The sequence below is a fragment of the Odocoileus virginianus genome, chromosome 24, assembly GCF_023699985.2.
Source record: "Odocoileus virginianus isolate 20LAN1187 ecotype Illinois chromosome 24, Ovbor_1.2, whole genome shotgun sequence".
In the NCBI taxonomy this organism is placed as follows: domain Eukaryota; kingdom Metazoa; phylum Chordata; class Mammalia; order Artiodactyla; family Cervidae; genus Odocoileus; species Odocoileus virginianus.
The window spans coordinates 10,947,986-10,973,126 of NC_069697.1; the positions used below are offsets into that span (position 1 = coordinate 10,947,986).

A 25,141-nucleotide genomic window follows, 5' to 3' on the forward strand; every position below is an offset into this window, starting at 1 on the left:
TCTGTGGGCATCCACCCAGATACCCCCAGATGGTAAAGAATCTGTCTGTGATGCAGGAGACTCGGGTTTGATCCCTGGGTTGAAAAGATCCCCTGGAGAAGAGAATGGCTACCTGCTCCAGTATTCCTGCCTGGAGAACTCCGTGGACAGAGGAGACTGTCAGGCCACAGTCCATGGGGTTGCAGAGTCAGACTAACACATGGACACACACAAAGGAGCTCTGTACCAAAAAGCCTTTCAAGAACCCAGAATCCTTCTGTCTTGTTGCTCCATCATCTGCTTGCCAACATGACCATAAAGGGGAGAGCGTACCCCTCCCCTTTTTTGAGCATTTGCACACATCTCTTCTGCCCACATCCTGTTAGCCAAAACTTAATCTCTAGCTATCCGAGTGGCTGTATGGGAGTCTGGGAATTATAGTCTTTACTCTGAACAGCTGAATAGCCAGCTAAAGATTGAATGCTCTGTTACTTTATAAGGAAGAAGGAGAGAGCAGATGCAGGGAGGGAAAAAACGGTTTTTTCCCTATCCGTTTCCTAAAGCGGTTAGGACTTTCCTAAACACTCTCAATAAAAGAGCAAAACCCCATTTCTTCGGCCCCTTACTCATTAAAGTTTAGCCATTTCTTTCTTCAGCTGTCAGAAACAAAACTAAACTACTTACAATAACCATTTCATTTAGAAATAATCGTGTTTTGGTTAAATCTTAAAGCCTTCAGTAAAACTCAAACCTCTCTTTCAAGCCATCTTGGCAATTGACAGAGGAAGTAAAGTAGGGTCCCTTGGACTTGGATAGGCGTCAAGGGCTCCCTGAGTCCTGGGCAATTGTATGTGAAGTTGTTTATAGAGCCTGATGGTTAAGAGCATGGCCTCTGGAGTCAAACTGCTGGTTTAAATTCCAGGTCTGTCCTGTGCTAGATTTGCGACTTAGGCAATTCTCTTAAAGTCCCTGTGCCTAGTTTCTCTATCTGAAACATGAGAATCATAGTATACCTGTTTCATAGAATTGCTGTGGGGACTGGTTAATACACTGAAAGCTCCTAGCATTTAAAGGTAATTAATACATTTAAAGTACTTATAACAGTGCTTAACAATATTGTGTTGTATAAATACTAGCATTATTTTTATTTATATTCCTGGGGCAAGGAATATATCTTCCATCTTCCATCTGATTATCAAATAAGGTCAATTATAAATCTTAATGAAAAGAAAGAAGGAAATCACTGTCACAGGCTCATGTCTATATGAAACTTAAATTTTCTCTATTTTAATCAAAAACCATCTGATATTTCGTAACACAGAAGTTTATTTGGTAGAATCTACATCAACAGTATTGCTTCACTGGTAGCTCAGAGGTAACGAATCCATTTGCCAATGCAGGAGACATGGGTTCAGCCCCTGGTTTGGGAAGATCCCCTGGAGGAGGAAATGACAACCCACTCCAGTATTCTTGCCTGGGAAATCCCATGGACAGAGGAGCCTGGTGGGCTCCCAGGGTTGCAGAGAGTCAGACACACTTAGTGACTAAACGGCAGCAACAGCCTCAATAATACTTCGCTTTAAACCATTTTCTTATTTTCTAGTTTTATTTTACTTTTTAACCTAAGAGAAAATTCATATGTATCTCAATTTTCTTTTCATTACCACTGTTTTGATAAACTTGAGTTCTTATTTTCCAGGCTTTAATTTAAAGTAGATTTTTTTTCCTTGTCAGAAACTCTGTGTAATTAATAGTTGTTCGTAAGGGGTTTTAACACCAGCAAGTTACATGTATGACTCTATAAGTGAGTCAACAGCAGGTATGTGTGATTAAGTAGTGAATGTTGACTTTTTTGTCGTTACTTAAACCATAAATGCAGTTGAGCCAAACTGAATCATAGTTGAAAATGTAACATCCTATTAATATAATGGAAAAAAGAAGAGTGCATACAGCTGTTCTGGAAAGTGAACATTGTGGCTGGGGAAAAAATATTGATGCTTCAACATTGTTGGGAATAAATTAATATTGTTCTAGGAAAAGTTTCCAAATGTCACATTTAATACATCATTTTATTAGAAAGTTGGGTCAGCAGGAAATGCCCAGTATTTCATTGCTTATCTTCTGTAGTTACACTGAGCATGAGAAGTATTTCCATTTTAAATTGCTTTTGCTAAATCTTTGAGAAATCATTTTGGTAAATTGGTTGGTATCAGACCTGGAACTTGACTACAGAACAGCTGTTGTTGAGAAAATGCCATTTTCATAACATTAATATGTTTTCAATTAACATACTGGAATGAGCTGTTAAACATTACCACTTCCATGTTTAACTACTGTTTGACTTTCAAATGACTGATTTGCGCTCTCAACAGATTATTTACTTTAACTAAAAGAGGAAGAATTTTATTTAAATAATTCATATTTTTCTTCCATCTGCAGAATATACCCAAGAAAGGCGGGGATTTCCAATGTGCCACTATTTGAAGGAAGAGAGATGGTGCTGTGGCCGTAATGCCAGAATGTCGGCCTGTTTGGTAGGATTTTTTCTTTCTCAACTAAGAGCTTTATCCAGATGTTGCTGAATTTATTTCTTTGGCTCTGTTAAATGCCAAATTTTGCAGAGCATCTTTATTAAAGCTTTTATGCACCGCAAATTATGAGGGGGAAGAAATGGCTTGCCCTTACAACATTATTCACTCTGCATGCAGTGTGGTCACAATTTATAGTTATACTTTAATTCTGCATTATGGTACTTAATTTCTTACATGTAATTACTTTAATTATCATATAAAATGTACCAACAACCAGTTCTTAAACACAGAATTACTTTAGTGCTTTATCCACAGCTCTGTGGGTGTGTGTGTGTGTGTGTGTGTGTGTGTGTGTGTGTTTGTAGCAGATCATTTGGATTCCTAAGATTTCATAAAATGGGAAAAATATTATTAAACTGTCTGGGATAGGAAGTACCTGTCTAGTTAAGTGAAATCGTTATTTAAAATGTCTGAGTTGGCTTTTATCCTTAGATCTAGAACACTTTGGGCCACAGTCTTCTCTGTTTGTTGGTGTTATGTTGGTCTAAAAAGGACCAAATGCCAGTTAAATGGTGTAAATGGACTTTGCCATCACAAATGTAAAATATAGTTTCTACAATAATGTTTCTAATGTGCAACCCCAAGGTAAATGAACTATTATGCGGTCATTATTTTGATAGTTTTATATTGCCAGTAATACAGCAATGTAAAGAAATAGTGCTGCAGTGTTCTAGGTCATGTATCTGAGAGTTCACTTAGACATCTATTTTTGCTAAAATAATGATTTCCTTTGATAAGTCCTCTTAAAACATTTTTCTGGGAATTTGTCTTGTTCTTTCATTATATTTGTAAATAATAGTCATTTAGGGTCTTGTCAGAATGGCAGCTCATTTTTGGAATGACTTGATTCCCAGAAGGTTGGCAGCTTATACCCTCTAAGCAAGAAGAAATTGAAATAGCCTTTTGTAGGGAATATGACTTCTTGTTGTTTTTCAGTTGTGCAGTCATGTCCAACTCTTTGTGACACCATGGACTGTAGCACACCCAGCCTTCCTATCCCTCACCTTCTCCTGGAGTTTGCCCAAGTTCATGTTCATTGCATCGGTGATGCCATCCAGCCATCTCATCCTCTGACACCCTCTTCTCCTGCTCTCAATCTTTCCCAGCATCAGGGACTTTTCCAATGAGTTGTCTGTTCACATCAGATGAACAAAATACCGGAGCTTCAGCATCAGTCCTTCCAGGGTATACTCAGGGTTGATCTCCCTTAAGATTGACTAGTTTGATCTCTTTGCTGTCCAAGGGAATCTTAAGAGTCTTCTCCAGCATCACAGTTCGAAGGCTTCAATTCTTTGGCATTCTGCCTTCTTTACAGTCTAGCTCTCACAACCGTATGTGACCACTGGGAAGATCATAGCCTTGACTATATGGACCTTTGCCAGCAGAGTGATGTCTCTGCTTTTCAACACACTGTCTAGATTTGTCATTGCTTTCCTGCCAAGAATTGTCTTCTGATTTCGTGACTGCAGTCTCCATCTGCTGTGATTTTGGAGCCCAAGAAGAGGAAATCTGTCATTACTTCCACCTTTTCCCCTTCTATTTGCCATGTAGTAATGAGGCCAGATGCCATAATCTTAGTTTTTTTAATATTTAGTCTTAAGCCGGCTCTTTCACTCTCATCCTTCATCCTCATCAAGAGGCTTGTTAGTTCCTCTTCATTTTCTGCCATTAAAGTGGTATCATCTGCATATCTGAGGTTGTTGATGTTTCTCCCGCCTATCTTGATGTCTGGCTTGTAACTCATCCTGCTCAGCATTGCTCATGATTGCTCAGCACATTGGTTAAACAAACAGGGTGACAGCAGACAGCCCCATCATACTCCTTTCTCTATCTTAAACCTGTCAGTTTTTCCATACAGGATTCTAACTGTTGCCTCTTGACTTGTATGCAGGTTTCTCAGGATTCAGGTAAAGTGCTCTAAGAGATCTCCACAGTTTGTCATGATCTACACAGTCAAAAGCTATAGCGTAGTCCATGAAACAAAGATAGAAGTTTTTCTGAAATTCCCTTGCTTTTTCTATAATCCAGCGAATGTTGGCAATTTGATTTCTAGTTCCTCTTCCTTTTCTAAACCCAGCTTGGACATCTGGAAGTTCTTGGTTCGCATAATGCTGAAGCCTAGCATGCAAGATTTTAAGCATGGCCTTACTAGCGTGGGAGATGCGTGCAGTTGTCCAGTGGTTAGCACATTCTTTAGTACTGCCCTTCTTGGGGATTAGGATTCAGTTCAGTTCAGTTCATTCGCTCAGCTGTGTCTGATTCTGCGACCCTGTGAATTGCAGCATGCCAGGCTTCCCTGTCCATCACCAATTCCCGGAACTTGCTCAAACTCATGTCCATCAAGTTGATGATGCCATCCAACCATCTCATCCTCTGTCATCCCCTTCTTCCCCTGTCTTCAATCTTTCTCAGCATCAGGGTCTTTTCCAGTGAGTCAGTTCTTCACATCAGGTGACCAAAGTATTGGAGCTTCAGCTTCAACATCAGTCCTTCCAATGAATATTCAGGACTGATTTCTTTTAGGATTGACTGGTTTGATCTCCTTACAGTCCAAGAGACTCTCAAGAGTCTTCTCCAACACCACAGTTCAAAAACATCAATTCTTTGGCACTCAGCTTTCTTTATAGTCCAACTCTCACATCCATAGGTGACTACTGGAAAAACCAGTAGTCAGTATCCGACCTTTGTTAGCAAAATAATGTCTCTGCTTTTTAATATGCTGTCTAGGTTTGTCATAGTTTTTCTTCCAAGGAGCAAGTATCTTGTAACTTCATGGCTGCAGTCACCATCTGCAGTGATTGGAATTAGGATTGACTATTTTCCAACCCTGTGGCCACTGCTGGGTCTTCCAGAGTTGCTGACATAATGAATGCAAAACCTTGATGGAATCATCCTTTTGGGATTTAATTAGTTCTGCTGGAATTTCATTGCATTCACTAACTTTATTAACAGCAGTGCTTCTTAAGGCCCACTTGGCTTCACTCTCCAGAATGTCTGACTCTGGATGATTAATCACACCATTGTAGTAATCCGGTTCATTAAGATCTTTTTTATACAGTTCTTCCATATATTCTTTACATCTCTTCTTGATCTCTTCACCATCTACTAGGTCTCTACCATTTTAATCCCTTATTGTGTCCATCTTTGGGTTGAATACTCCCATGATGTTTCCAGTTTTCCTGAAGAGATCTCTAGTCTTTCCCTGTTTGTTGTTTTCCTCTATTATTAAGCATCGTTTATTGAAAAAGACCTTCTTGTTTCTTCTGGCTATTTTTTGGAACTCTCCATTTAATTGGATGTGCCTTTCCCTCTCTCCCTTGCTTTCTGCTTCTCTTCATTCTTCAGCTGTTTGTAAAGCCTCCTCAGATAGCCACTTTGCCTTCTTGCTTTTCTTTTTCTTTGGGATGGTTTTGTCTGCTGCCTCCTGTACAGTGTTGCAGACCTCAGTCCGTAGTTCTTCAAGCACAGTGTTAACTAGATCTGGGCTCTTGAATCTATTCATTACCTCTACTCCAAATTCACATGGTATTTGATTTTAGTCATACCTGGCTGGCCTAGTGTTTTTCCTGGTTGTATTTAGTTTAAGCCTGAATTTTGCTATGAGTAGTTGATGATCTGAGCCACAGTCAGCTGCAGGTCTTGTTTTTGCTGACTGTATATAGCTTCTCCATCTTCAGCTATGAAGAATGTGATCAGTTTGATTTCAGTATTGACCATTTGGTGATGTCCTTGTGTAATCTCTTGTGTTGTTGAAGGTATTTGCTATGACTAGTACATTCTCTTGGCAGAATTCAGTTAACCTTTGCCCTAATTCATTTTGTTCTCCAAGGCCAAACTTGCCTGTTATTTAAGGTATAGCTTGACTTCCTACTTTTGCATTCTAATCCCCGATGATGAATAGAACATCTTTTTTAGGTGTTAGTTCTAGGAGGTCTTCTAGGTCTTCATAGAATGGATCAGCTTTTTTGGGAATTTGGTCAGGACATAGACTTGGATCACTGTGGTATTGAATGGTTTGCCTTGGAGACGAACCAAGATCATTCTGTCATTTTTGAGGTTGTAACCAAGTACTGTATTTCAGACTCTTTTGTTGATAATGATGGCTACTCCATTTCTTCTATGGGATTCTTGCCCACAGTAGTAGATATAATGGTCATCTGAATTAAATTTGCCAATTCCTGTCCATTTTAGTTTGCTGATTCCTCCAAGCAAGAAGAAATTAAAATAGTCTTTTTGTAGGGAATCTGACTAGCCTAAGAAAAAAGTCTGAAGATACTGGCATTAGAAATTTCACAATTTAAAAAAAAAAAAAAAAAAGAAATTTCACAATAAAATAGGACCTTTGTGGTGAGGTCTGCAATTAATAGTCCTCAAGTTTATGATACCCACATTTTAATTAGCAGCAGACAGCCAAGAATCATTAGCTGTCTAAGAAAGTCCAACAGGAAAGAATAGAGATCAGATAAACAAATAGGAAAAAAGCAACTTGGAGAAAACGATTCAAAATAAAAAGAGATACTATCCAAAATAATATATAATAGCAATTAATATCCCTTAGAAAGATAAAAGAATATAGTATATTCACAAAACAAAACTGTTTGCTATAAAGTAAATATTCAAGAAACCATAAAGAAGGGTTTTTGAAAAGTAAATTCCAAAATAAAGAATTTATCAACCTCTGCCTGACTAATATCAGCTTCTTATAGAATGCCCCTCTCCTTCTAGCTCTATCCTTGTCTTTGGTCACATGGATTTCTTTTATTGACTAATCTTAGAAAGTCTAAGGAACATTTTTTTGGTGTCTCTTGTTTCATTGCCTTTTTCTTCATAACTGATGTTTTTTACAAATATTCAGAGCTTAAGGGATTGAGAGAGTGAGACAGAGAGATATCTTTCTGGTAACACTTTCAGATGGACTGTTAAGGGTACTAACCAGGGGGAAAGAATGAACTATATTAGTGCAATCTTATCAGCATAACTTTAACCTGATAAAATTTCAAAATATTTTATTAGTATGAAATGAACACTTAGTATATTCTCTTCACCATCTATATTTATTGGCCAAGAAAAATTATTAATATTTGTAAGAAACTATCACCTACCTGTTTATCCTTTATCATGTAATCAAAAGTTAACATTTGGTTTTCTAAAATAAACTCATCAACAACACATACCAAAAGTAGCCCTGTGTTATATGATATTTGTATTGACACCAAATAATATATTATTAAAAACTTGTCTATCACAACATTGTTAATTGGTTATCATATTAGTCACGCAGTCATGTCTGACTGACTCTCTTCGATCCCAAGGACTGTAGCCCAGCAGGCTCCCACTGTCCATGAAATTCTCCAGGGAAGAATACTGGAATGGGTTGCCATTCCCTTCTCCTGGGAATGTTCCTGATCCAGGGATCAAACCCAGGTCTCCTGCAATGCAGGCAGATTCTTTACCATCTTAGCTACCAGGGAATTGTCTATACTTCAGAATAAAATAAAAAGTTTATTATTTAGTAATTATCTTCTGTATTCATAACTCTCTTGCTCTTGATGTTCAGGGACGGTATCCTTGAAGTCAATGGAAAAGTTCCGTTTTTTTCTTCAAACAATTTCTGTGAAGCAAACTTTCATAACATGAGCCCATTTTCCCACTAAATCTTCGTGGCATGAGATCATGAAAAGTAAATTGGGATTTGGAAAACAAGTTTTTAGTTCCTACTCACCTGCTAACTAACTGTGCAACTTGTGGCAAGTTCCTTTCACTGTCAGTGACCATGTGCATCTGCAAAAATTACACTTTGGATAATCTGTATATTTTCTTTCAGTTTTAAAAGGACATGATTCAGCTATATCTAAAAAGTAATATTTAAGAAGACATAGGCATCTGAAGCAAATATGAATATTTTTAATTAGGAAGTGTATGCAAATCTGTTACATTTGACTACTTTATATTTGAAATATTTTCTAATTAAAGCTTTAAAAATAAAATTTTAGTTAAAATATTATGTGATTCAGTTATAAAACAATGTAAGTGTGGAAATGTATGTTTCTAAAAAAACTGAACATTTCAGAAGTCTCTATTCCATATTTAAATTATCAGAAATCTCTCATGTATATGGTATTATGAGTATTTATTGGAAGTATTAGGAAATGTTTTATAAAAACATTTTATATTTAAATATAAATGTAAAACCAACTACATAGAAAATTATAAAAATATGTATTACTTTCTCTTAAAGTGACTTGATCATATGTGAATTTGATTTGAATTTGCAGACCATGCAAGACCAAAAACATGTACTTTTGTAAGCTAAGATTTCAACTGTAATTTGTCAATATACTTTTATTTAATAAAAGATAAAATTATATGTTTTTTAAAAATTGGAAGACAATAATTAAAAAGTAACATATAAATTGTTTATTATATATGTATTATAATAGCTTTGGATTTACTTGTTTTAGCTACAATAAAAGAGAGCCAAGAATATGTCTTTTTATATCTTTCCTGTTTTCTAATTCCTTCTAAGTTCAAAGGGTTATACAGTGGCAGTGTGTATGTGTTTGTGTACATGACACAGATGCATATAGCAGCCCTAAATTATACAAGTGTACCAGTTAACATTCCTTCATGGTATTAACACTTCTAAGTGTATAAACTGTTATGTTATTGGTTAATTAATCTCTTTAAATGTCACTTTTACAAGCCCGCATATAATGTGTTTATAAGTCTTATAAGATAAGACTAAACATATCAACTATCTTTGTCTTATTTTTTTCTCCTTAAAGGCTCTGGAGCGGGTTACAGTTGGCCAAGGGGTAAGTGAGAGTGTTTAATCCAGCTGATGAAAGTGATAGATTTTCTCAAAGTGCTCTTCATACTTGACCTGCCGGTGAACCTAAAACCTGATGAATTTTAATAAATACCCCCTCTTCTTGTCTCCTCTTCATATTCAAACTTACACATTTTCTGTAAGTTTACTTTATTATAAAACAGAATTGAACTCTCAGGAAAAGAAAATTAAGCTTTTAGGGAAACTTCTACATTATATTCTTATACTAGGGTCTTATTTCTTCATATTATATTAAACAGTCTATAAATATTTCTGAAGAATGTTGTTGCTGACATTCAAGCTTTTATGGCTTAGTTCAAGCAAAGATAAACAAGGTATAGCATTCAATTTATTCTTTAACTATAGTTCAAAGCACACGTTTTATTTGTTTGTTTAACTTTTTTTTATTGACTTCATTAGTCATTAGTTGCAACAACCAAATGAGTTTTTATATATAAACAGATGTTAATGTATTCTATGTAATTGCTTTATCCTCTACCTTATGATTTATGAAATATTTAAATATTTTTAATGTTTTTTTAAAGAGTTCCTTTTAATTTATCACAAAATTTTCTTACTGGACCTAAATTTTAGAGATTTCTTTTTAGCTTCTTTTCAGAGAGTATTAATATGTCCATTTTAATTTTTAAATATAATAGTAGTAACAAGTATCGTTTACTGAGTGCTTACTTTGGGTCAGACACAATGCTAAGAACTTTGTGTGGATTTTTCTTTAAAAAGTTAGGGGCTTCCCAGGTGGGAAGTGGTAAAGAATCTGCCTGCCAATGCAGGAAGCACAAGAGATGCAGGTTCGATCCCTGAGTTGGGAAGGTCCCCTGGAGGAGGAATTGACAACCCAATCCAGTATTCTTGACTGGAAAATTCTCAGGAGAGAGGAACCTGGCGGGCTGTAGTCCATGGGGCTGCAAAGAGTTGGATGTGACTGAGCACAGTTTAAAAAATATTGATTGTAGCTACCTAAAAACTGACAAAACTGACTTTTTGAAGACCCTCGAGCATACTGTAAGCATGCAGGCTGTAGTCTCTGACGGCTGGTTTGCGTCCTGTCTTACATCAGTTACTGGCTTACTGAGCTGGGGACACATGGTGATTTCTCCACAGCTTAATTTCTTTATCTGTAAAATGCAAATAATAACAATCATAAAACTAACAGTAATAATAATACCTTTCTCACAGAGTTTTTGTGAGGATTAAATGAGTGAAAGATGTAAAATGCTTAAAACAATGCCACATAGTAAGTGTTTGATACATATCAACTCTTGTTACTGTTTTAGGTGATTAATTATGATCATGAAAATGAAAGCTTGGTTTCATACAGTGCTTACCAAAGTTCAGTTCATAGTTTGCTTTATCAATTAAAGTGCCGCATACATGGCCTCTGAGGTGGCGACTGTTACCTCACAATACACACAAGAACAGTGTTAAGTGGTGAACAGTGAGCTTTGAATCTCTGACTCTGGAGCCCAAGCTCTTGACTAGAGTACAGATCAAAATAGTGGCTCCTTAGGGGCCTGGAAGAGGAAAGAGCGTTAATCATGATACTGCCCCGTGCATCTGCGCTCTGCTCTTCAGCTGCCCGAGTGCTTGCTCATGTTTACAGTCAGTCTTGTGAGTTAAGTATTCCCCAAGCTTACGTGAGAACATGATACACAGCACAAGGCTAATAGTACATTCTAACTCAGTTAATTGTAGAGTTTTCCAGCTTAGTGCCCTCTCCACTAGACCTATAAAATGTATGTCTTAATAGACATATACATCCTGTAAGGGTGAACTCTGTCTGCTCCCTCTCATTTTAAAATTCATTAACGTGTTACGTTGACTTATCATTTGCAAAGGAAAGAAAGTAAACTCTGAGGCACATCCAGCTTATTCCTGGAGTGGTCAGGCACAGGCTGCTCAGAGGATGTTGACTTCCTTCCCACTTAGCCCCATCTGTATTTACCAGGATGGATAGTCCTGGTTATTCCAGGAGTGCGCTTTCGAAGGCACTTCATAACTCTCTTTCCATTCTCTTAGGAAACAGCTGTAAAGTTCTTATTTACTCAGGGTTACTTGGGAATGATGATTTATTCTATCCTGTTTGTATTCCTCTGTGCATTCCATTTTTGTATGTTCTCTTGCTTAAAGGATGTTTCTTGGTCTTTTTGGTGGCCTTTCTATAATCAGTTTTTAATAACAAATAAATATACATGTATTTCTACACTATCTGAATATCATTTTATATAATTTTTCTAAAAGGCATGAGAAAGGAGAGCTTTATTTTTTAAGAGTTTCTTCTCAGCTTTCCTACATGAAAGTGTATAATAAAAAAATTGATGACAACTCATCTTTGCCAAAATGTGGAAGAAGCAAAATAGGATCATGGCTTGGTAGTGGGACATCAGAGCCAGGCTTCCTCGGCTCAAACAACAGCTTCAATATTTTTAGGAGTTTTATATAAAATTTACATAAAATTGAAGTTCCTATCTATTATAACTATTCAAATAAAAATTAATTTTGTAAGGCATTTATAATTCTGATATTTCACTTCCTTAAATATTTCCCAGAATGCCTTGAATCTCAGTAGAACAATATGAGTAGGTATTAATATATGAAAAGGGATTTCAACATTTCTGTGAGAGAACTGAAAGGATTTGGAGGAAGTGGGGGACAAATAATAGACATTGTAGGTACTACAGAAAAGAATTACTCAAGATCAAAAAAGATCAAATAGAAAATATATCCAGGGATGGGAAATTCTTAATAAAATTTTTGGAAAACTCTTCAGGAAAGGAAACTTTATGAATCAGAGATTTTGTCTTAAGTCAGGGAGTTGTACTTGGAAAGAAATTTTGCATAAGGAGTGTGCCTTTTGAAGGTTATAAATTTTAGTGTGGGCACTCAAGTATACATATGTCTGCTTTTCAGTAAGTCATTTAGGAATTGGATTGGAAACTGCGATATTACTAATACCATTTCCTACTGGAATCACCCTTCTCACTGGTCCCACCATCCAGTGAAGATATAACTTGTGTTCCAAGGACTCTCTCAAGATCCTACAAGTCAGATGTTCTCCAGTGACTTAAGAAGGCAATGCCATCGGGTAAAGACCCAAGAAATAATGATTGACCCTCAACTGCCACCTTGTGATTTTTTTTTTTTAGTCTCAGCACCTGGGGCACAGTGTAGGAACTTGATGTTAAATGGAGAAGTGGGGCCCTAGAATAGGTTTCCTGCCTGAGCACACAGGCAAAATGTTTATTTTCTGCTAAACTCCACTCGAATCCAAATGTGTTCTAGTTGAAAACATGATAGTAACAATGTGCAGCTCAGGAGGAGAATTGAATTTACAAGAGGATAACTCATTAGATGTGCGCATTTCATTGAACTCTATCTTTAAAACAGTTTTTAGTTCTTATCTTATTTGACTACTCAGAGGTATTCAATTATTGTTGACCTCCTACCATGCTTGCTCATTTTTTTTTCCCCAACAGTAACTTGACATGGAAACAGGGTTATTGTTCCTGATATTTGTGTTGGATTTTCCTATACTATCAGTATTAAAAGGTCTCAGGATATGGATGGAGTTTCGGCCACTGTTTGTGGTTTCTTAGTGTAAGAGAACCTGTTACATTGCCACAGTGAAGCATTTTTCTTTTGTGTATAGTATTTTATTACCTTCTACCTCTTTGAAACTATTATGCATCACTAAGGCCTTCTTCCCGACCTTTGGACCTTCTTGGACACTTCCCACTTCTCTTTCCCTAGGAAATGAACATATTTTGGGATGTCCTTATGTAGTGCAGTGCCTTTTCTCTCTGTCTCTGCATCCTAGGTTAAATCTCTAATCCACCACTGTGAGGAAAGACCCACATTTTCTGCTCTTTTGCACACATCCTACTTCTCTCTTATACAGTGCTGACGCAGTTGGTTGTGAAAGTTTATTTCTACATTTTTAAATGAGAAGCATTCCATTTGGGACATTAGCTCATTTTTCTTTGATTATTCCTTTTCTACTTCATTCACTACTACTTCTTTTATAGTTTCTTCTATTTTCTCAGTGAGGATTAGCCTCCAGGTACATTTTATTTAGAATAGAAAAGTTATAATATTATCCTCTATGTTAACAACAAACTCAGGTTTCTATCATTCACTTATGGTCCTGACTCTCAAGTACTGATTTGATTTTGTTTTTTACTTGTTTCTTGTGCTTATATATATCTGCTTTTTTTTCAGCTGCCTACTGAGTCCCTCTTCTATCGTGCCATACTTCAGGATATTATTAAAGAGTGTTATGGCATCACCAAATGGTATGATGATTTCGTTTCAATAATAGTAACTATCCTGTGTTGTAAGTGAAGTGACTGTTCATTTTCAGGTGAATTTATTCAGGGTCACTGTTATTAGTAGAAGCAGCTTTGAATTTGAGCATGAAATAAGAGTTCTACTGATTGCCTTTTGCACTGAAAGATTGTTATGATGATAAAGTTGTATATGGTTACATATGTAAAGTGTGCTTTAGAGTGTGAGAAGTATTGAAATGTTATGTATTAGTGATTCAGTGAATATAATACGAGCAGGTATGTGTATATGTGTGTAAGTGCTCAGTCATGTCTGACTCTTTGTGACCCCATGGACTATATAGGACACCAGGCTCCCCCATGTAATTTTTCCAGGCAAGAATACACCATTGGGTTGCCATTTCCTATTCCAGGGGATCTTCCCAACCCCGGGATTGAATCTACGTCTCTGTGTCTACTGCATTGGCAGGTGGATTCTTTAGCTCTGCGCCACCTGGGAAGCCCAAATATGAGCAGAGGTTATATCGTAAATGTTTCACAACCACTGGAAACTTAAGTAGTTAGAACAGGTATCAATTTTAGACAGCCATTGTGGCCATTCACGTCTCTACTGGTAAAATAGTAGCCTTGCGTATGTTTTGTTTTGTTTCTGTTTTCCCCAGATAATAACTGCCTATACACAAAGGCAAGGGTTAGGAGAGTTTTTCAAAATAGTGGTTTAGCAACTGCTATACTCAAGCATATATCTGCAGTCCCTTCGGTTTTCATGAGTTTCTTCCTACTAGTTATAATTTTATGATTCTTATTGCCATTTGGTTATAATGGAATTATTCTTAAAATTAAAATAGAATAGTTTTCAAGTTCTCAAAAACAAAAACAAATCCAAACTCATTAATAGGAATAGAAGCTATTAATATTTTCAGATTAGGTATAATTTCTGTAAGAAAAATAGTCTTTTTCTTAACTAAAAAAATTATGACATGTAAGTATCTACATATGCCATTAAGTTAACTCCCAAATTTGTATCCCACTGTCCATCTCTTTTCCAAAAACTAATCTTCAAAATGTCTAGAGATGAATTTCTCTTGGTTTCCTGTAAACTAATTCCTTTCTCTTTCTAGAAAACTGATTTCTTTCTCACCCCAAGATGTTAACCTTGTTGGCAAAAGTCACAAAATTGTGCAAATTCATGTTCACTCACGTATTGACTGCCTGCCTTCCTTTAAGCCCTCAAATCTATTCATTAGTGTGTTTGTTGTTCTGTTGTTCTCTTAATGCCTGCTTAAAATCATCTAAACTCTTTCCTAAACCTTTCTTCTCACTTAAAAATTCAAATCTCTCCAACCCTCCACATTCTTGCCTGCCTTGATTACTCAATAGATGTTATTTATTATAAGACTTTTTTTGTTCCAGACCTTTAGTAACCTTTCAGCCACATTTGATCATGCAATAATTGCTTTTGCCAGCCTGCATTCCCCATTGTCTTCCATTAAGCTATATTCCTCTAAGCTTCCTCTTCCTACTCTCAACACTCATCTATCTTCTTTCAGTGTTCTTCTTACGTGGCCCCTTGGTATTTCTAGAAGTTCTCTAGTGTTTTATACTCAGCTGCTGTCTCTTTATATTTCTTCTTAGCAATTACTTACGATGTATCCAGCTCATACCTCTTTTCTGAAGTTCAAATCTACATTTCTCAATTTAATCCGAATAGCTTCACTTAAGTACCTTAAAAATACACCAGATTCAGCCATAGCCAAAAAACAAAGTCAGCTTCACCCCACTTCTATTGCTGTTTCTTCTGTCCTTTGACTTCTTTTGTCCTTTCTGGGGAATGGCATGGCCTTTATCAATCTTTAGGAATCTTAAAATGATGTTTGCTTATTTTCATTTCCCAGTATCAAGCCACACATTCCAATAAATTGCCAAGACTTGTACCTGTTACATTTTTTAACACAGGGATTGTTTATTGTGTGGCAGGCAGTTCTATCAAGTTCTGAATGCATACTATGGATCTAGTATCCACACAGGAGTCTTTCATAATCTAGTCAGGATGGCATATGCAAAAACCAAAGAAAATAAGAGAAACCCACATTCAAGAACAGCCGACTAAGTAATTAGAGCTATCTCTCCATCTGAGAAAAGCTGAAAATGCTGAGATGTGTACATATGCATATGTGTGGTGAGTGTATACAAATATGTGTGTTTGTGTGTATGTGTGTATTTAAATTTGTTTTTAATTGGCTGGTGAACATCAGATACTAGCAAGGAAATTAAAAATTATCAGATATTTAGGAGAAGATGGAAACCAAGAGAAATGAGCTCAGCTTTAGGCTTTCATTCTTCCCCAGATGCCACTTCTTAGATACACAAAAGTAAAGCTCCCTGGCAGTCCAGCAGTTAGGACTTAATGCTTTCATTGCCGGGGCCCGGGTTCAATCCTTGATTCAGTCAGGGATTTAAGATCTCACAAGCTGCCCAGTGTGACCAAATTTAAGAAAATAAATAGAATAAAGCAACAATAACAGCAACAACAGAAGAATGATCAATAGCAGCAGTGTTTATAAGAGCAGTAGTCTAAACAGAATGAATAAAATGAACAAAAATTTCACTAATAGGAGAATGGATAAGCTGCAGTAGAATACTGTGCCTTGGTGAAAAAGTATGAATTACAACTACATGCATCAACGTGAATGAATGTTGTAGATGTAAACATTATAGAAAAATTCCTGTAGGATGGATCCATTCTTATAATTTGGAAAACAAGCACAGCTGTATAATGACGCAGGAGTATAAATATGTAGTGAGCAATCAAGAGTAACAGAGCAATGATAACACAAGCATTATTCAGTGGGGCAGCCTCCTGTGGGAGGGAGGGCAGTTGAGGATGCAGAGTGATGAGGTGGGGAAGGCGAGGGGCGTGTAGGGGTTTCTCAGCACTGGTAATTTCTCTTTCTCAGGTTTGGTGTTGCTTACAGGGGTGCCTCCTATTGACATATACGCTCTATTTTTTAAATCCTTGTTTTTATTCAGTAGCAATAAAATTATAATCTCGTTTCAGACCACACCTCAGGGTTAGTTGAGCTACATATTATATCCCTGGTATCTATTGCAATCACCTCTTTATAGTAATAAGGAAAATTAAGAAAAAGTGGTTAAAAGCTTGTCTTAAGTCATACAGCTTAAAAGAACCAGGACTAGGACCAAATTTGTAGTCCACAAATATTTTCACTATCCCATGCTTCTCTTTGGAATATGTTTAATATGAGTTGAGTTACAGGTCTCCTTGTAAATTCTTTGGGATATTTTTAATATGAGTTGAGTTATAGGTCTCCTTGTATTAGCAATGTAACAAGGTTACCCTGATTGGAATCTCTAGCCAGCAAGAGTACTAAAGATAGAAATAAGATCACTTAATAATTTCATTTGCACTTTGTTTAATTTTCCTTGCTAACTAAAATATATTGTCTTCAAGTGATATCCCACTTCAGAATACTTGAAACATTGTTCAAAAGTCAAGTATAATTGTTTATATAATCTTAGAAGTAAACTTTTTTCATGAACTTAAATTAACAGAGTATCTTTGTTGATTGTAATTGTGACTTAGCATTTAACATTTATGTTAAAACTCAATAATTTGTATAATTTTTAAGATGTTATAATTAGTCCTTATCTGGAAACTTTCTAAGGGAATAAAATGCCAAAGAAAGCATTTCATGGAATTAAAAATCCTTCAGAACACTTCAAAGAGGACAGAGAAATAGATGTATAGACTTTACAATTCTCTTTCATACTGAGTACCATAAACAGCTGTATAAGACATACATCATTTCTAAAAAAAAAAAAAAGACATACATCATTTCTGATGCCTGTAATTATGAGTCAGTTTAATTTTCATTATGATTTTGCAGTAATCAGGTAAATATTTGAAAAGCCAGATTATCAACACTGGCTCACAAAATTAAAGGTAATTATTTAGTCCCTAATGTGTGGTCAAATTACAAGTTAGTATCTTTTAAATTGATGAGTAGTTTGAAGATTTTCGGTACTTCCTTAAGGGATTTCCATTTTCAGCAAAATTTTATAAGTCTTAAGAAATACTTAAAGGTTCCTTGTCTTTCAGTATATATTAGCATATAAAAGGCACAAGATAAATAATTTCATAAATATTTTGTGATGATAGAGAAACTTAATTTTGATACTTTCTGCTTATTTTTATTGAGTATATCTCTACTTTACCTTTTCCTAAAATTTCCTAAAATTACACTGATGTTGCTTCTTTGGAAAATGCTACAAGTAAGCCATGTTCTTCATTTTGTGGACAGCATGTGCATGGTGTTGGGTTCACTTGAGTAGAATTTTAATTAGATCTACTGCATTCACTTTTATTAAAAGAAAGAATGCTCACTCCTTTTTAACATGCTAACCATGCCTTATTCTGACAGAGGGCCCCCTGTCAGTCTGTTCTTCAAATCCCATCATTTATCTTTCAGAAACAGTCATGTCACTTTTCTTCAATATGTTTGATAATTCCTCTTCTTCATACTCAAAAACTAAAATATCCTTATTATGGCATTCAGGGCCATTTCTCAGGTGTCACTGATGTCCTCTCCAGCCTAAGTCACCCCTTTCTTCCTTCTCTGCACCCCAAGCAGCTGCTCATGCACACTGTTTGTACACTAGATTATTCATTTCCCATGCAATTAATTTTGCACCTGATGTGTGTTCTTGGCGCTCCTCTGCCTACTTGAAATCTTCACCTCCCCATTCCTGTCATCCTTTCCTCCCCTGACCTCTGGCAGGTAAAATCCTAGGGTTTCCTTAAAACCGTTTAGAAAGCATCTCTAGTATCTTTCTCTTCTCCCTCTCACTCTCTTCTGCCATAGTAGTTAATCTGTTTGGTTCATTGCTCTTGTCCAATCTCAATGTACAATTAGTTATAGTGTCTGCTCCTCTGCCACCAGTGAGCCCTGGTGGCCAGTTCTTAGCTTTATTTAATGAAGTTGTATATCATAGTGGTTAAGAACACAGCATCAAAATCCTCTTTAGACCCATTTTCTCCTCCAACTCCTATCTCATATCTCTTCTTTCCTTTCCTGGGAAAACCCTTGAAAGGGCTGCCAATTTCTTTCCCATTTTTGCTTGAACACCAATCAGACTTTACTTCCATCACTTCATCAAACTCCCCTTTTTAGGGTCACTTGTGACCACACAGTAGTCATGTACAGATGTTAGAATCAGACCAGGAAGAAGGCTGAGCACCAAAGAACTGACACTTTCAAACTGTGGTGCTGGAGAAGACTCTCGAGAATCCTTTGGACTGCAAGGAGACCAAACCAACCAATCCTAAAGGCAGTCAACCCTTAGTACTCTTTGGAAGGACTGATGCTGAATCTGAAACTCCAGTACTTTGGCCACCTGATGCGAAGAGCTGACTCATTGGAAAAGAATCTCATGCTGGGAAAAATTGAAGGCAGGAGGAGAATGGGTTGACAGAAGATAAGATGGTTGGATAGCATCATTGACTCAGTGGGCATGAATTTAGGCAGACTCCGGGAGACAGAGAAGGACAGGGAAGCCTGGCATGCTGCAGTTCATGGGACAGCAAGAGTCGGACCTGAATTAGCGACTGAACAACCGCAATAGTGACCCCCTATGACTAAATCCTGTGGTCAGTTCTCAGTCCTCATCTTACTTAGCCTGCCCTCAGTACTTCACACAGTTTACTACTTTCTATGGAAACACTTCTTCTCTTACATGCTAGAGAAAGTCCCTGTTAAGATAGTCACTTTTTTCATTTCATTCTTTCGTTCATTCCTTCCCCCCCCCCCAACCCCAGTTTATTTTGCTGACTCCTGTTCCTCTTTGAAAGCTCTCATTGTTAAAGTGCTTTTTTTCTATCCCCACTAGCCCGGTGACCTCATAACATCGCATGGCTTTCAATACCATCTTATTCTGATGAATCTCAAATCTGCAGTCTAATCGTTAATGTTCCTGCAAGCTGTGTCTGACTCTGCGACCCTGTGGACTGTACTCACCATATTCCAGTTCTAGTTGTTCTGGTCAGGAATTCCAGAGACAATTTTGACCCCTCTCTCTCACACTGCCTTGATCTAGTCCAGCAATTTCGTAGTCTCTCTAATTAAATATATCTAAAATCCTACCACTTGTTACCATCCTCAGGGCCAGCTCCCTGGCCTAGGCCACCATCACCTCTCATTTAGATGGTTATAATAACCTCCTAGTGCTCGTCCCGCTTCTGATTTTGCCCTATGAGTCTGTTCTCTACACAATAGCCAGAGTGATCCTGTTAATACTTTTAAGTGAGGCCTTCCTCACAATCTTCCCATGGCTTCTTATTCATGTGGAAGTAAAGCTGATTATTTTCACTGTGACCTACAAAGCCTTATTTGATGGTGCTATCATTATCTCTCTGATCTCATTTCTATGAATTTCCCATTTATTTGTGTCTGCACTGCCTTCCTTGCTATTACTTAAAAATAACAGGAGCACTCTCTACTCTAAGGCCTTTCCATACAACACATTCTCTGCTTGGAATATCATCACCAGATAGCCTCATGGCTAGCTCACTCTCCTTCAGTTCTTCACTCAACAGTATCCCCTCTGTGACACCCACCATCACTCCCTTCTAACATTTTATATTCACTTTCTCTCCTCTATCGTCAGCTTCTCGTTAGCTCTTATGCTACACATAATATATGGCATGTTTTACTTACTTGTCTCTGATCATTTCCCAATTCAAATTATTTTTGTTTGGCTACTTTCATTCACAAGTTTCATTTCTTCAAGTGCCTTTGAAGAAAGATAAATCAGATCCTGATTGCTCTATGACAGTATTCTTCAGATTGTTGTCTGAGGAGCAGTGATTCTATAAAAATGCTTTGAGAGAAAAGAATTTCTTCATCAAGTAAATGCTTCATGTACTATCATCCTGTTTAAGATTCGAACACACATTTTTATTTTAAAGACTCTCAGTAGTTTGGTGAGAGACAGCAGGGTGTGATGGTTCACAACACTACCCAGTCCTCACTGGGTGACAACACTGTGATCTTGGGCACATTACCTAAAGTCTTTCTGCTTCATTTTCCCATCTCTAAACTGGGATGAAAATGGCACCTACCTCAAAGAGATGTTGTGAAAAGTAGTTAGTATATGTAAAGTGCTTAAAATAGTGCCGGGAACATAGTGAGTGATTGCTATTATTATTAAAATTAACCTATTCAGCTTTGTTGAAACGTGTTTATTTGTTCATATATTTTTTCTCTCAAAACTGTACACACATGTAATTAAAATTTGTAACATTAAGTGTTTTACAGGGCATACTCTAAGAAGCACAGAAAAATCTTGAAAATAATTATTATAGAATCTAGAATCTCATGTGTGATTTATATGACTATTTGGTTATTTGTCTTTCAATTCCAAAGGAAATGACGGTAGCAAAATGAGATCATTTTGACTATTTTGTTTGATATCACATGTATTGTTCATAGTCCACTATAGGATCCTGTGGAGTATCTTCTGTTATATACAGTAAGTCTAGTCCCGTTTAAATCCAAAATAGGAACATAGGGCAGCATCCTTTCCTTTCGGTCACTAGTCCTTGCTCTCCTGTTACTTTCATCATGTCCACCTGATGACAAAATTTCCTATACCTGTCAACGCTCTAAATGTTACAAAAAAGATATTTAGGATCAAGTTATTGTTACATGAATACTTATACATGTAGACAGCATAAATTCAAAGTTTTTACTTTTAATTATTCAATATGAACAGTTAAACTTTATTGGAATGCATCTCCTATTTAGACAGATGGGCGTGGCCTTTATAATGCCTTTAGTAAGGAAACTATTTGTCAACGACTCTCCAGAGGATCTTACACCTCATAGCAATGCAGCATAGTAATATGGGTTAGAGGTGTGCCTTTTCTTTGCCAAGTTAGAGCAGAAGGGCCATCTGTGAAAGGAGATGTAGAAAACAGGCGTTTTCCCAGACAGATGAGTTTAAGGAAAGTGGGTATAAGGAAGTAGAGGATTTGGAAACTTATTTTTTTTTAATCAGCCCCAACGGTGTACCCCTTTCAAAGTTTTTGCAGATTCCTCACAGCCAGTGAAGACCACTGTTGTAAATCACTGTACTTAACCTTACTGCATTCCATGGTAAGTGGTCAAGCCACTTATATAAGCAATAAGAAAATCAAAACTTTTATTAATAACAAGTCAAGGTACTTATTTAAAAAATAAAATGCCAACACAGTTATATTACCAAATTATAGTTTTATAAAGTAATATAACTACTACCTTACTGAACATTCCTGTGACACTTTCCTGTTATTGTGCATCATCATCTCACTTACATCTTCCTGTTGAGCTATTAAGTAGATGTTACCTCCGTTTCATCTCAGTTTTCTCAGTGAGAAAGTTGAGGTTCTGAGAGCTGATTTGTTTACTGCTGCTGGAATTTAGATCTGTTGATTCCTTGTCCAAGTGTTTTTTTCCTAGTACAGTGCAATTTTAGAGAGTATTCTTGATGAAAATTAGAGCCTTCTTGAAGTCTGTATGAGAAAGGATGCTATTGCCAGAGAGGCCAAAATTTGGATCGTGGCCTCAATTTTTCTCTTACTCTGCTGTCTTTGTCCTGTTAATCAGACGGTCTGCTTTGTGTTAAACACTCCCCTCTGTGATCTGAGGCTCTGTCTGAGGCCTTGAAGCTAACCTGACAAGTACTCTGTGGATCCTGCCTTCAGGGAGCTCTTTCATAGTAGAGTAACAGAGACAGGTATATTAAACAGGTAACTGTGCGCTTCCCTGCATTATCAGAAGGATTCTAGCATTACTCTTTCTCAGGAGGATGGTAAGCAGTATTGCAGACTAGTCTAGCAATCTTATCACAGCAGCTGCCACCCATTATTTGATATGGTTCCCATGCTTTCTGGACCAAGTAACCAAGGGCACATGGTCTAATAAGAAAATTTATATAGGAAAGCCATTCTATACAGTGGAAACATAGGAGTCATGTACAGTAAAATCTACCTGAAAATTCCTTGCATTTCTGACAAAGTACTGTAGGAAAGTACATAGATTTAGTGTTATAACCCAGTATCGTAATTAAATGTGTAAAATGCATATTTTTAAGTGCATATTGTTTGCCTGTATACACTATAAAATACATACATAAAATGTTTCACAGTATTTTTCATGACATGCCAAGCGTACATACTTGAATTCATGTACATTTAATGCTCTGGGACTCAACTCGTCATTTGATCATATGACAATCACCCTTGGTAGGTAGTTTTAGGATATAGGATCAGAGAGAGGTTTTGTGTGGGGTGGGGGATTTTGGTGTGCTTGCTTGCGTTTTTCAGACAGAAAAACTTGAACGTTTTCCTGTGATAAGGGTCAAGACTCAGTAAAGAGAAGTCAAAGATACTAAATTCGTCAGAGGAGACAGAAAGAGATGGCCTCCAGATCCTTGATCTTTGGCATTTTCTTACCGAAAACAGTTATATCAACTAGATTAGTTATATATAATTGTATATTTGGGCTTCCCTGGTGGCTCTGTTGCTAAAGAATCCACCTGCAACGCAGCAGACCCAGGTTTAATCCCTGGGTGCGGAAAGTCCCCTGGAGAAGGGCATAGCAATCCACCCCTGTATTCTTGCCTAGAGAATCCCATGGACAGGGGAACCTCGTGGGCTACAGTCCATGGGGTCACAAAGAGTTGGAAACGATTTAGTGACTAAACTGCCACATATTAATTATATTAAGTAATTAACAGAGAGAAGGATTTATTTTCACATGTGTCAGCAAAAATTAAGGTTACAGTGATTCTGTGATGTCATAATATGTAATTATAAAAGGCAGACTCCAAACTTTAGTGTTAAATAATGAGAAAAATACAATTGGTACTTACTAAAAATTAAAATAAAAAGTGGGATTGCCCCATATTCCATTTACTAACAATCCTATTCTGCCCTTTTACTTTCTGAGTAGTATTGAGATTTTTCTTGTACCTGCCCTTTTTCACTCTTGTTTCTTAATTATTAGAATTGCAATATTTATCTTTAAAACTATAGACTCTTCTAAAGGCTGATAAGGAAAGTAGTCTTTTTCTTGCAGCTGCGAAGGAGCAGGTTGCACTCTTGATTATAAACTCTCTTTGCAGCTATTATTTTTAAGAACATTGTTTTGTAAGGTACCCAGACTTTAGATATTAGTGCCATGTCTGGCAGAAGTAACTTTTTTTACCTCCAAAAGTTCTAAAAGCCTGATTCATTCTACCTAATCTTATGTTGCTTTGGTAACAATATTTAAATTGATGTTCTGTTTTCTATAATATATTCTTATTTCTTAAACCAAAATGGAATTATTGGTACTTTCCCCTCTTCCTATACCCATAAAAGTAATAAAACCATTTTTTAGAATGTTTTTAACAACAGCACTCTATTTTCAAGTACAATCTTACATAGAACTAAATAAATTTAACAAGTTTTAGAAAAGAGCTTTCTTCTTACGCTGTCATCCTTTCGTGTTTCATAGACAATTGTAAAGCTTAGAGCGCCTCTGTGAAGCCCTTAAGGAAAACAGGTTTTAAAAGTTGTTTAACCTATTTCTAAATTTAAGTGCTGGCCTGATTTTAATGTTACTGTTTATTCATCTCTTTTATCAATATTGCTCTTCACAATTGGAAATTGAGACCTTTTGAAACTCAGTTCTCCCTTTACGACAGTTCCCCTGCCAAATGCAGTGGCTGAAGCACTCCCTACGCTGTGGTGTATTGTGCCCACCATCTTGCGCTTATCACATTGAATTCTAACATTTCTTCACCTGTCTTCCCTCATAAATTGTGGCTGATTCTACCCCTAGAATGCAGCACAGTAACAAGAAAATGACCATTATTCATTGAGTGTTTGTCAGATACTGAGCCAGGCACGCTATATAGGTTCTGTTATTGAATCTTCAACCTTCTACTGCTGAACAAGGAGGGACGAGAGAGGCTTTCAAGCAGTAAATAAGTGGTAGAGCAAGGATTCAGACTCATTTCAGTCTCGAGTTCACATGGAATCTGCCTACTTCTGTTTGCCCATAATACAGAGGTAGACATTCTTCTTCTGGAATTTAACGATATCAAATGTAAATCTTACTGCAGTGCATGTGGGTGCATGCGAAGTTGCTTTAGCCATGTCTGACCTTTGTGACACTATGGGCCATAGCCCGCCAGGCTCCTCTGCCCATGGGATTCTCCAGGCGAGAACACTGGAGTGGCTCGCTGTGCCCTCCTCCAGGGCCTCTTCCTAACCCAGGGGTTGAACTGGCGTCTCCCTTGGCTCCTGGATTGCCGGCAGACCGCTTACTGCTGAGCCACCGGGGAAGCCCTTGAAGTGCTCTGCCAGAGTTAATGCTTAATAGTAGTTAATAACCTAG

General features: G+C 37.0%; 1 protein-coding gene across 6 annotated transcripts in view; it reads left to right on the top strand.

The window, feature by feature from the left end:
• METTL25 (methyltransferase like 25) overlaps positions 1-25,141 on the top strand; it is a 121,804-nt gene that overhangs the window by 57,029 nt on the left and 39,634 nt on the right. For 5 of the 6 annotated variants that reach the window (XM_070454285.1, XM_020913319.2, XM_070454284.1 and 2 more), the window contains exons 6-8: positions 2,419-2,513; positions 9,356-9,385; positions 13,636-13,709. In XM_070454285.1, the coding sequence (XP_070310386.1) occupies positions 2,419-2,513; positions 9,356-9,385; positions 13,636-13,709 (199 nt within the window). The remainder of the gene's footprint in view (positions 1-2,418; positions 2,514-9,355; positions 9,386-13,635; positions 13,710-25,141) is intronic. The other variant, XM_020913320.2, reaches the window with a different exon arrangement.